General features: G+C 34.7%; 1 protein-coding gene across 6 annotated transcripts in view; it reads left to right on the forward strand.

Moving 5' to 3' along the window:
- CCDC171 (coiled-coil domain containing 171) overlaps positions 1-14,047 on the forward strand; it is a 171,735-nt gene that overhangs the window by 63,833 nt on the left and 93,855 nt on the right. For all 6 annotated transcript variants that reach the window (XM_080573871.1, XM_080573875.1, XM_080573873.1 and 3 more), the window contains exons 12-17: positions 235-324; positions 2,191-2,391; positions 4,328-4,495; positions 6,424-6,612; positions 11,863-12,364; positions 13,071-13,187. In XM_080573871.1, coding sequence (XP_080429997.1) covers positions 235-324; positions 2,191-2,391; positions 4,328-4,495; positions 6,424-6,612; positions 11,863-12,364; positions 13,071-13,187 — 1,267 coding nt within the window. The remainder of the gene's footprint in view (positions 1-234; positions 325-2,190; positions 2,392-4,327; positions 4,496-6,423; positions 6,613-11,862; positions 12,365-13,070; positions 13,188-14,047) is intronic.

Below are 14,047 nucleotides of genomic sequence, written 5' to 3' on the forward strand. Positions count from 1 at the left end.
ATGATGGGCTCAGTTTGGGATTTTAGCCACTGCTATTTATCATAAATCACTATAAAAGAGTTTTTAGTGCTTTTTTTTTTTTTTTAATAGCACATTATTTAGATTGTGGAGAGTATAAATGTTGTCAAAGGAATTGAATTGAAAACAAATTTATTATATAAAATTCTTTGTTTATATTCAAGTGATTATATAGCTCTTCCGTAAGAGCCATTTTGACCTCCGTGTTTTTCACAGCTTGGGAAAATGAAGGCTTTGTGTGAAAAGATGACAAAAGAACTTGAGATATCCAAAGAGAAAATGTATGCTTTAAGTCAAGACCTTAAGGTATGGTTTCATGAACTTAACATCAAATTTGAAAGTTCTGCAAAAAGTATCCATCTGGATGTAAGTTATCTTTTCATCATATCTGAATAAGTCTCTGAATCATTGTATTCTGTTGAGCAGACTAGTTACCCTGCAAGGTTGTGTGAAGTCATTCTATGTCATTCTGGTTACCACCTGAGTCTACATAACTGAGCATTTCAATGATTGCACTTCTGGAATAATTTGAAATCTGTTTTTCAATTTTAAAGTATTGTTTTATATTGAGATGACTTTCAGTAGTTTTTTAACTAACTGTATCTACTTTTCTCAAGAAAACTAAAAAGTATGAAAATTCTACCTCTGTTCATGTGAAAGGAGATGTTATTAAAGATGTCCATTCTTAGTTTTTGTTTATCAAAACAGACAATATATGTATGAAGCATCAGGTATACCAGTAAGATATACCTGGGAACTGGTAAATACACTTCAGAAACCTTTCTGAGTAAAGAGGTTTTTTTTTTGTTTGTTTATTTGTTTTGTTTTGTTTTTGCTAACATACCACTTTTGTAACATCCTGTCTGGTTACATCAGTGGCCAAGGGAGTGAGGAAGTCCTGAGGTCATGGTTAAACTTAATGTTCCTACTGGCAGTGTATTGTATTACTGCCAAAATAGAATGTCTCTACTCCCAGTGTTTCTCAGATTGTTTTGCAGGGGATATACTGCTTCATCACTTCAATTTAGTCAGAGATATTTCTGCGACATTTATTAAATCTTCGTATTCATTTATACTTGAACATCATATCTTTTCATCTGATCTGAACTTTCTTTATTAACTAGTTTATGTTCAGGACACTTATGGTTTCTGCTTCTGTTACGAGGTCTTTTTAAAGCTTAGGTGCTTTATTTTTTGCAGACCCCATTGAAACAGATATGTGTACTCTTCAAGCAAAAAATGCGTTTTCTGCACACAGATGGTGCTGCTTTGTATGTAGTACATACAAAGTGATTGTGTATGCACACAATCACTTTAAATCTTCAGTGATAAAATTTAATAAATGATTGAAAACTAGTTCCAGCCTAAAAACATTTGTTAGAAACTTACTGGTGCTTTAATATTGTAATATTTTCATTAAGAAGAAGAAAAGTTATTGTCTAATGAGTTGGAAGCGTATTTCCTATTATATTTCCCATATAAGCAGCTATGGTTGTATGAAAAAGAAACAAGCATTCGTTTTAACCTTTAACAAACGTTAGCAGTTCTGGAAGTCCAGTGCTTCTAGGAAGGGTAAGCATGTGTATGTCAGCAATCTTTTGTCTTTCAAGGGATAGTTTAATAAATTCTTTGTTTATCATGTGAGATTTGGTATTGGTAACATGATCTTTATGGCCATTTCTGATGATTAATTTCTTTTCATGGTCAAACCTCCAAAGGGAGTCCTCAAATTATTATTTTTTTCCATGCAGATAAAGAATATAGTGGTTCACAGTAGCTCTGTTGTCCACCAATCTGGCTGTAATGGATCAAAGATTTACTAATGAAAATAATGTATCTTTTCACTGTCTCAAAGACTAATTCACTCTGCAGAGGATAACTTGCATTCATGACTTCTGAATTCTCATTTGGGGAGATAAACTGGATTTTGAATTCAAAAAGAAAAGTCATTGTACCATGGAGTTTTTAACTTTCTGAGATGGATTTCTGATGCGGTCTAGTTCTAAGCTGTGGAAAAGGACTATTGTCAGTGTTGAGAATCTATTATTGGCAAGATGTAGTCAGATTAGCCTGGAGTCTTCTGAATACGTGGCAATGTGAATGTTTACTTGCTCAGATGCAGAGCTCTGGAGTAAGGTACCAACCTTTCTGTTATGTGTCTCTGTTCTACAGGAAGCACAAGATAACTTGGCTGGTGCCAATAAGGAGTTAAGTCATCTGCATACTAAGTGTGCAGACAAAGAGATTTTAATAGGAGCTTTAAAAATGGAGCTACAGAATGTACAGCGGTGCTGGGAGGAGGAGAAAGTATGTGCCACAGAATCTGAAAATGAAATCCAGAAGCTTACCAGGGCTTACCAGAAGGATATGGAGGTATTACCAGAGACAAGATGACTGTCAAAAAGAGTCTTTATTTAATCTCTACTTTGTACATTTACATACATCAGATGGTTACCTTTAGACTTAGCAGATTTATCCCCAAAATATGATTTTAAGATATGTATTTTAAAAAATGTATTTAATATCTACAAGATCTCAGGATATATGGCTTCTGCTTCCATCTGCGTTGGAACTAATATCTTAACTCTTCCAGTATTTTGAGTTTTTGAACAACTGAAATTGTTTAAACAGATATGCTCAATGAACATTTTTTCTTTCAAACTGAAAGTTAACAGGAATATTCTGCGGTTGGAACCTACAACAGTATCATCTTCACATGTTGTTAATTACTGATTCACATAGCAATTGATAGATAGCAAATGTGGAATTGAGGTAATTTTGCATGCCTGACAAACAATCTAAAAATTCTTATTTGTGACCTTTTAGCTCATTGTGGTGTGCTGTAAGTGGGAATTACTTCAAAAAAATCTTATCTCAGAACTGTTCTCTCTCTGTCTCTTTGTATTTGTTTACAGATGTTAATTTTGTTGCTTTATTATTTCCTCCCAGTAAAGTAGTTCTGTATTAGCAATAGCAGTGATTTTCTTTATCATTGTTGTTGTGCATATTGAGCTCATTACTTCCACAAATTTAAATCTGGTTGCCAACTGAGTAAAAAGGGAACATTCTTTCCACCTCTCTAGCAGTCTGGTATTTAAATAGTGTCCACATGAAGCAGCTGGAATTGTTATACACACATCAGATAATGATTAAAGTGAAGGAAACTAGAAGCCTGGTTATATTGTAAAGTCAGCATGTCTACAGCACTGTGGTTGCGTTCAACATGTGTGAATTGATTTGGGGTCTTGGGATCCCTTATTTTCATGCCAAATGGATAATTATCATCCTTGGTTTATCACAGCTCAAGCAAAAATGCTATGATGGTGGCACACTGCATTTTCCTTGGGGAAATAGAAGATCTGCCAAAAATGAAGTTAAAACAAACTGAACTACTCTCTTTTTTTTTTTTTTTAAGTTAAAATACCATTAAATAATTGTGAGAAAATGCACCTAAGTGCAATGGAAAGGTCTCAGGAAGACCATAGTTCCTCAGCTTAGTCATCCGCAATTTCTTGATTTAAAGCTTCACTGGGGCCCCTGGCAAACAGTGAGAACCTTTCCACCGGTTTATTGACTTTGAATAAAGGCTCCGTTTCTGGCGGTTATTGAGGTACAGCTTTCTGTTGTTTTCGTAATGAAAGCTACTAAGTTGCATATCTGTACTAGAAGGATGAAGTCTGAAATTTCCTTTGCATACTATTGTTGCTAAAGATTATGTACAATTTGCATCAATTTATTATACCACTGACTAAAGTCACTGTAAATGAACGAGATGCGGTTCATGAAATTTAGCTGATGAAGCCATAAGCCTGTTTTGTCTAGCTATTTGGTTATATATATTCCATGCAAAAGAAATTTTTGAAGGAATTTAAAGTGTCAGTTGTTGGATCAGTGGTTTGTGCTGCCAAGCCAGTCAGGCTCTTTTGCGTGTGCTATGCAGATACTGGAGGTGGGTACAGTTTGAATGTACCTGAAAGTGTTAACATGAATAATTAAATTGCATTTACTAATAGCACTGAAAATTGTATCTGTATAAGGTAGTGGTTATGAGCACTGCAGGATCAGACTTTCTGTATTTATATGCTATGTATAACCAGACAAGTTTTGTAAAAATTGTATTCTTACTCTGGCTTTAATATATTTGACTGCAAATATTAGCAGTATTGCTTTTCAAAAGATTGACAATGAGCTTGGTGACTTTTTTTTTTTTCTCCTCAGTTGTGTGCAGCTCATATTACTGCAGGTGTGATGCACCTCTTTAGATTCTAACACTGTTCATATATAACAGTTACATTTTCTTTTGTCTCAGGAGAAGCTAACCTTCCTCCATGGCTTGTACCAGCGGTTGGTAGCTGGCTGTGTGCTTATAAAACAACCAGAAGGCATCCTAGATAGATTCTCTTGGTCTGAGCTTTGTGCAGTCTTGCAGGAGAATGTTGATGCCCTGATCTTAGACCTCAACAGGGCTAATGAGAAGGTAAGTGTCCTTAGGCACCAGCTACCTCTATTAAATTCAGTGACATTTGTCCACATCACAGTATCATTAAAAAGGACTGACATTCATCTTATTTCAAAAAGAATTTGGACGTTAATAATTCAATACCATTAATTATGGCTTGTCTACAACTCAGTTTGATGCCATTGCTGTGGGCATGTAAATGTGACTGAAGTCTGTATGAAGTCTCTAAGCTCCGCTTTCTGTGCAGGACATGCTAATAGTACTAGCCAATATTAGCCACAGGGACCTAATTAAAAGAAAATAAATTAATCTTACTGATGAAGCAATTCAAAGAACTTAGTCATTTACACTAATAAAGCAAGTCTTTATTTTAGCATAAAACAGAAACAAAATGCACTTGCTTCAGGAACATCATCTTTAAATTATGTGTTTAAGATTCAGATATAATATTTGAAAAAAATGCCAATGTATTTTTTGTTTAATTATGATTTATTGATTATAATATTTGTATTCAGAAATACTGTAGAAAATAGTTATTTTTATAAATCATGTCAACATATGTTAATATTTATTCCAGAGAGAAACTGTACTTTTCTGAGTGATCTTAATGTTAATAAACTTCCATGGCCCTTCTCCCCAGAAATCCCTACGTTTTTAGGAAGAAGAGACTGAGACTGGTTCCGCTGACTAACATATACCACTCTTTAATTTCATTCAGTTCATGTTCTGACTCCATTGATTGGGTCAGTCCTGTGCTGACATGTACTACTAGAATGATTCCAGATCTTGGCTGCCATGACGTTTTGTTATTGAGCATGGAAGGGAAAAGCTCTTTCAGAACTTTCTCATCTGATGGAATTGTAACCACTTTTCTTGCTTGTGTAAGGGACAGGGTTAGTTACAGTGAATCATTTTGATTCCTTCCATCATTTAGTAAAAAACTTCAGCAGTCAATCAAAATTACTAAAGAGGGATAGTTTAGAATAAATTCTGGATTATACAGAAAGACAACATTTCTATTTTCATTTCAATGCAGAGGAGGAAGGAGAATGGAAGGGAGGAGATGGGAATGAACATTGTTGGCAGTGTTTTCGTGTGTATGTGCGCCTAACTCTTTCTTACAGTTTAATTTAGTATGGTTATTGAGATTGATTGTGAGGTTTCTAGGGCTCTTGTCATGTACTTGCCAGTGTTTCACAGATTTGGGGCAGTGTTGTTACCTGTGGTGTACCCACTTCTTGAAAACAAAGTTTTTCTCCCACATTTTGATGTGATGTATTTGGAGGGTATATTGCTGATACTCTTTCACAACAAAGTGCATGTACATGTATTTAGAAATTGTTGCTAGCTTAATTCATTCCTCCATTTGGTTTGCATGGGAGCTGCAAAGTTAAATCACAGAGTGAATCACTTCATGTTCATTGAAATTGCATTATAAACTGATGAGCTTATTTTGAGAAAAACATTCTGTACACTAAAGCTTCTTGCAATTGTTTTCATACTCAATAATATGTGGAATGTCTTGGCTTTCCAGTCAAACAAAAAGTAAAATTAAGGACTGTTTTTTCATTATTACTTTAAGTTCTTGCAGACTGCTAAAGGACTGGTATACTTGGATTACTAATTTAGCATTGTAAGATTTAATGCGCTTCTTTCAAAATGAGTAAGGGATGTCTAGTTAAGGTTCAGAAGGCAACAGTTATATTCAAGGGGGTATAGAGATTAACAAACAGAAAATAGAGAAAAGCCATTATTCCAGCATGTGTCTTGCAAGATTCAAGAAAACAATCTGTCATGAAAGGCTTTTTACTTTTAATAAATAAGTTGAAGAAATTGAAATTTAGATTTTATGCTGGGGAAGACTGTAATTAAATTAATATGTACAGCTAAAGTCCAAAAGTGTATCGGGAGATAAAAAAAATTCTGTTTAAATGCTTGTCACGCAGATATCTCACCTAGAATATGTTTATAAGAACAAGTACGATACTATGAAGGAGCTTCAACAAAGCCAGGAAGAAGCTTTTAGCAAAATGGCCAAACAGATGAAAGCACAGGAAAGCTCTTGGCAGAAACAAAAAAAGTATCTGGAACAGCAGTACTCAGGTCTCCTTGGGGAAGTTCATGCAAGGGCACAGGTATGGTGCTGTGAACTTCTGAATTTCTTTTCCTTGTAAATATTTAACGGACTATTTCAGTAGTTTGAGCTCCTAACCAATTTCAGGTTGTTTGGGAATTTTACAGTCACAGAATGGTTGATGTTGGAAGGGACCTTTAGTATCTCTTCAAAATAAAATTTAAAAAATCACCACTACTAAAACAACTGTGCTAGTATTGAATTCACTTAGGATAGGAAACAAGTGACTGCCTGTTAAAATGTTCCAGAAATTAAGTGCTTAATGTCGTCCAGCAGTTGCTAATATATTTTTATAATTGCTATAATATATTAGCATAATATAATTATTGCTAATATATTGCTATATATTTTGAGAATGCTAAAGCTTTAAGATTGAAATCGCTTATTTAGGAATTATGTAGTTCAGCAGTTAGTTTTTAGTGTCATGCTTTGCAAAGACTTTGTAGAATAACAGTAGTTTGGTGTCATCTGGGGATGAATTTAAGTGTATGCGTTCTGACCCTGAGAACTAATTAGAAGTTACAGTGGTAGATTTCAGCAGTGTTAAAGGACTTTTTCTACAAATACGTTGGTGAGCAATGGTTCAAATGTGTAAAGCTGTCATCAGTCATTGTTAGGAAAGTTATTAACCATCTAAAATTTTTACTGTTACTCTACAAGTGCAATTCATTGTCTTTACAATCACAGCCCTTTAGAGATGTTTCAGTTAAAATTGTTGTGAAATACAAGAAATAAGGTATGACTTGCTATTTGTGACTACCATCTGAAACATGCTTTGTCAGATGAAGACTGCTTTTGTCTCTGATTTTAAGCTTGAAAGTCTGCTCTCTGAAAACCGTATTTATGAAGTATTCTTTAGGCAAAGCAGTTTATTGTGATTTTTTGGAAATGGGCTAAAATCTTAAATGTTTTCTGCTCAAGATTTACAGTTCACATTGGATATTGGCAACGCTGAAAACATCCCCATGAGTGCCCATAAGAAGCATCCAGACTCATAGTGACTTCCTCCAGCATGCTGTACTTTCATGTTATGAGATCATTATCAACAAAAAGAATGATGAAATAAGGAAGATTAATTTTGAAATTGACCTTTCCTTTTAAAAAGATGTAGTGGGGTTATGCAGTTTAGATTTCTGTCTGCTATGGGTACTGTGTGAAACAAAGGTCTGTGTAATCTCTTTCGGACTGTAATGTGTTGTGGAGAATTTGTTCTGTGTAATACTATACCTTGCTTTGGGATGGTGCTGAATATGCCATTCTGCTCAACTGTAGCTGGCACGTGCATGCACTGAAAATATCACTCTCTGTTGCAGGCTGTGCATTAGGCATGTCTTCTGGAAAAGACTTTTTACATCAACATGTTGTAAAAGACTACTAGCTTTCTAAAAGGGAAGTGCTTTCCCGTATAAATACCTGGGCATGTTTTCTGAAACAAGTTATGTAGGATTACAAGCTGATAGCGGTTGAAACTAAGCAGTGCAGCATCTGTATACACTTTGAACTTCAAACAGGAGTTCATTCAACAAAACCCGGTTTCATCCTTGTTGTTTCTCACGTTCCAGGTTGTCTGCCTTAGCATTTAGTGTCAATCTTGGAAGAAGACAGTCTCATTTCCCCTGGATTTCTACCTTATGACTGACATTGAACCTACAAATACCAGATTAAGCTTTTACCTTTCTGAGGTCCATAGGCTCCATGGATGTCTGCTATTAGGGCTGTTCTAACCCTGACTGCTTGTTTCTCATTAGACTTGATTGTTGTTTCCATAGTGCATTTTGGGTCTGTTGGCCATATTAATCTGCAAGCTCACTGCTGTGATGGATCAGAGTTATGCAGACACACTAATGTTGTAGCCTTGTTTCCATAGGAAACATATGTGAAGGCAAAGAGAAGGCTTTCAGTTCAGACATGTCTTAGATCTGTGCTGATGACTTTATCACGTTAACTGAGAGCTCTAACTGCACAGCAATACGAGTAATGGATTGAGGAGATTGTTATTTTGGTTTCTTAGAATTGAAGTGGAGAAACGGGGCTTTTCTGAATGGTTTCCTAATTATTAAAATGTGACATTGCAATATGGAGGTTTTAGTAGCAATGACAACTGCCATTGCTTTTGTCCCCAGCTAGTAGTGTTCAGAGTCCCTGTCTCCAAGATGGGATCTATGGATATTAACAGATTCTACTTCACAGCTGTTATTGTTGATCAGGTGGACAATGTAACTGGAAAGCAGGTTTTCTGTGGGGCAGAAATTCCCACAGTGGCCTTATTGCAGACCAGCAGTAAACAAGCCTCTCTGTAGATACTGCTTTTCTTTGTTCCTAGTCTCTATGTATGGTCAATAGACCTTAAAATGAATATCCTTTTTCCTTGTCTTTTGTAGCAGAAGCATAGTCCCCTTGATTTTACGGTGTACCATTCTGTTACAGTGCCTGTTCCTTAGCCTCACACAGATTATTTATTTAGTCTGTACACAGTCTCATAGGAAAAGTCCTCTGAATTTTAACTATGAGTTGTTGTTTGTTTATTATGTAGACATTTATTAATCTGTCCCCATTTTTGTGGCAATCACTTAAAATAGTAGCATTTTGTTCTGGCAAATATTGTGAGAGAAAATTCCTGTAACTACTTTCAAATTATTATTTTCAAGAGAAAAATAAGGGGTTTACTAAATAGGAAATGGAAAAAAAAAAAACCTTGAGGGAGAAAAATGGCTTTTCTTTTATTTGCTTCTTTTTTTTTTTTTTGGAAAGAAGCTTTGCTTTTACTTCAAGGTGGGTAAACTACCTAATGACTGTGGTTATGTTACAATTGTATCAAAAATTGGTGTTTTAACACAGAAAACAAACCAACTGAAATACAGGAAAACCTTTTGAAGTCAGCATCATTATATTTCTAGCTTCCAGTTCTGTTTTCTTGCCAAAATAAAGTGTAAGAAGTAGGATAAAACTGTGTTGCTAGTATCATCCGTTCTTTTGTTAAGGATTGTTGGAATCTACCAAGTTCTGTAGCCCAGTGAGGAATCTCTCAAAACTCAAGCACCCAAGGAAGTCGATCTGCCAACATTTAGGAGGAGAATTCTCTCCCTTTCAAAATTGTGCTTTTAAGCTTTGAAGAAAACACTAGAAATAATGAAGAGAAATACAAAATTAATTATCAGCCCCTAGAAATACAAGGTTGCATTTTCTTACAACTTATTTTTTAATTTCTGTAGTCACTGTCTTGTTCACTTCTGCATATTCCCATATAACCTGAAACATTTAAACAGTTTTTTTTTGTTTGTTTTTTTTGATAAGCTTTAATTAGCCAGAGTACTGGATGTTAGTATCGCTGCCCAACAACCCTGTAGGGATCACACTTCAAGTTTGTTTACTCAGATATTGGCCTTTCACCTGTAATGGCCAGAAACCATAAGTTGTTTTCTAAATTCAGCTTACCTTTTCAGTTCCTTCCAGTCATGCTATCAGTTTTTCTTCTTTTTTTTTTCTGTAAAAATGAAGCATTCTAAATAATGCAGTAGCTCTGAAAGTATTTGTACTTGTGCATACTTAATTTTAGAGCAGTTAAGTGACATATGAGGCCTGTAAATTGCATTTTATAATTAAGTATTTTAATTACCTACTATATTTCTTTATCACTGGAAGTATTTTAATAACACACATAACCTGGTTATATGCAAAACACTGTAGTATGTTTTTCTCTCAACATCAATATTGTCAAACCATCTGTAAAGTCTACCTGGTGGTATTTTATTTCTTTGTCTTAAAGAGCAATGTGTATAAGTTTGGTCATGAGAGAGCTGTTATTCTGTTTGTCTTCCTAGTCCAGTTAAAATGCTTTCTCTTTCCAAAAATAATTAAATATTTATTTGGTCAAAGACATTCTGAGCTGACGTAGGTTACCTTTTTTCCAGAAGTGCAAAATCTTTTTATTTCCTTTTTAAGGATCGTTTATGTATTTTTCCCCTTTTTGTGTTTATTGGGTGAAGGAGGAAGAAGAAATTAGGATGCCCCTATCCCCATTTGCCTAGGACCAGTACCAAAGTTGATACATGGGAATGTGACTGGCAAATGTCACTTTACTTCTCTCTTGTCCACTACTAACAGGAATAACCTCTGCTCCATTTCTGACAAAACTGCTTAGAGCTCTAAGAGAGGCAGCTGAGACTTGATATAATCATCTCTTTAATTTGTCATACTGATTCAGCATTACACTTGTTCTACCTTTATGTGTTCATGTATTGTAACAGGAGCATAAAAGTTTGACTTGAGCTTGTGGGGTTTTTGTGAAGTGTCTAAAAATTTTTACCTCCATGTACCACCGAATCCTGTTAATCATAGCTTCAAGTGGCTCAGTCAGAGGACTCTCACGTATCAGGAAGCTAGTCTAAGCATCTGAGGCCATGGCATAATGTCTTGATTCTGGTATAAGAACACGCCTGTCATCAACAGCACCTAATCTGCATGGTATAACCATAGCCCTCATATTCCCTAGATTTTTGGAGTCTTCATTTAGCTGTGTAGGTTTACTGTTTCAAACCTCCCTCTTTCCCTATTTTAAGGGCTTAGAGAAGGGAGAAAACAAAACAAAACAAAAAAAACAACAGTTCTGCAAGTTGAAAAAATCTGTGATGGCTGTAGTCAACATAAAAACATATGTATTACACCATTCTCTTCAAAACTCTGTTCTGTATGAGACCTAATTAATCTGTGAATATATAAGTAAGGGGTTGATTACAAAGTAATTAGGAGATCACCTTTAATTCCCCTTTCCCAGCTGCTGCCAATCTGTCTAGTTTTATCTTCCAGAGTTTTCCTTATTTTTTTTTCCTATCTCTTACACTAAATTTCTTTTCTGCTCTGAAGAACAATATTTTTTTTCTGAAATTAGAGCATGTAATTGCATATTATTAAGTGAACTCATGAAACTATTGTGGATAGCCAGGTACTGTTGAACCCTCTGTGTTCTATTGTTGTAGATTAGCTTCAGAAATCTAGAGTTTGTAGTTGAAGATTGTGCAAATTTTCGGCATGTCATTGGTTAGTTTTTGCATGTATCTGGCACTGTAACTTTTTGCTAGGAGACATGTTTTTACAGTCATGACTGATGATTTTTGTTCCTTCAATTTGTTATAATTCCATCAAAAAAAAAGACATAAGACAACTCATTTAGGTAAAATGATTTTTATTTCTTTTTTATTTAAATACTAACTTTCAGTTAATGTTTCTTCTCCCCCTACCCCTATTATCCCAGGAATACCAAGAAACAGCAGAGAAAAACAAGGAAACAATCTATGTCCTTGAAAAAAGACAGGAGAAGTTGGCCCTTGAAAATATTTATGTGAAAAATACATTAACACAGATTCAGAAGGAACATTCATCTCTCCTGGCAGCATGTGCACTATTGGCAGGTGCCTTGTATCCTCTCTATGGCCGATCATGTGCTCTGTCTACACAAAGACACCTTCTCCAGGATCAGGTCAACATCTATGAATTAGTTAACCAGGAGATTAGGACTCTAGTTCATGCTCTCTCTGGTGTAGAAGAAAAGAAGCAAGAAGCTAAAATGAAGAAAAGAAAATTCAAAGGCCTGATACATGTGTTCCGAAGAGGTGTTATTGCAGTTCTGGCAGCCAACAGGCTTAGAGTTTTAGCTCAGTCTTCTAGTTCTCTTTTCTCCTGGGTAAATGGCTTCAAAGAAGGCATCGGAATTCTAGTTTGTGTAGGGGACTCCAAAGGCAAGCATAATCTGTCAAGTAAGCTAATTGTTTTCTGCTTTATAAGTGTTAGGTCAAATTTAATGGTTAGTGAATAACAGATAATAATGTTAATAATAAAGTGGAAAGACTCATGTAATGATATCATGACAAATGTCATTTCTGGAATTGAGGTTTCTAGATTTCTTGGCAAATGTAATTTCCACTAAAAGGAACTACTTAGCCTGTTTACCCGTAACTTTTCTTTCAGTGCTTCACATGTGAATTCACACTATTTGGTATCTCTGACATTTGTGCTAATGTGTTTCAGAGTTAGGTGCTATCATATCTTTTGTGTCTTATCTTTTTCTAAAAAGATAATTCACCTTCTTTTATTAATCACTTTTATTATTTTTTCATACTAAAATGCAATAAGATTGTATTGTGGTTCAGATAAAATATTAGTATAGGATTTCTAAATTTTTCTTTTAAGGATTATGTAGTTTTCCTGTTCCTTTCTTTTACCAGATTACTTCCCCCTATAGGATCAAATGGTATCAAAAATGTTTCACAAAACCAAAGATCCATTTACTTTTCTGTTTTAGTAGTTGTTGAAGAGTACTTAATATAGTCTAAAATCTTCTGAAAGAAGAATTGGTTTGTAGGTTATGTACTTAGTTTGGTCAATTTCTGAAAGAGCTGAAGGTAGTGTTGTGCCTTACTTGTGTCACTTGGTTTTATTGCTAGTTCCAATTTTCTTTCACAGGACACAAAGAAGAACAAATTGATTGTGTTGAAGCACTCACCTGGTTTACTAGTTCTAAGCTCCTTGCTGCAATAATCAGTTCTGTCACAGAATTACAGGATGTTGTTAACAAAACAGGTAAATTTAGAAATATGTTACTGTAGTAGAAGAAAAAAAAGGCATAAACTATGATGTTTACATGATTGCTATTTTAATGCTATTTTGATACTATTCTGTATCAAATTCTTGGAGAACTGCCTTGGTAGAACATCAATTTTCTTTAATTGGTGATATGTCTATCATTTGGGTGCATGGAGTCATGGAAATAGAAGGCTCAAGAATGTTTCTAGAAATCATCTGAACTGCTTTGTTGTGAGTTAGAAAAAACGTTTCTATACCATGCCAATAGATACATGGTTAACTTGTTCTTAAAAACGTCCAATGAAGTAATATTTTAAAAATTCCTAGTTATCTTGTTCCACTGTTACAAAATATTTTACTGAAGATCAAACTATTTTTTTTTTATAAAGTCTATTACTGTCTTAAGTAAGGCCCTAAAACTGACACATTTAACCTGGGATTTTACTACTGCTGACTGAATGAATGTAATTTCTGCCATTTATATGATACAAATCTAGAATTCCAGATATAAATCTATAATTTCCAGAATTACAGGCATCTGGAAAACAACTGAGATTTTCATCTATTTTAGTTGCTATCTTGTGATTTCTGACAGAGAAAGAAAATACTTTCAATTAGGACACACTATATAGCAGTCCTAATTTTATGTACCTGTTGTGTTCCCTCTTTAAGTAGATCCTCAATGAGCCTTTTGTCTAGATTATGTAATTTTCTCAGTCTCTCCTCACATAACTATTATATATGTTATATATATGCCTGCAGAAAATTTTAATGCCAGTTCCTGGATAAGTCATCTCTTGATTCCCAGCTATTAACTGTCTTCTTTAATTTCTTTGCAATGAGGACTGATATAAGAT

The sequence above is a fragment of the Anser brachyrhynchus genome (genome assembly GCF_964034855.1).
Source record: "Anser brachyrhynchus genome assembly, chromosome: Z".
Taxonomy (NCBI): domain Eukaryota; kingdom Metazoa; phylum Chordata; class Aves; order Anseriformes; family Anatidae; genus Anser; species Anser brachyrhynchus.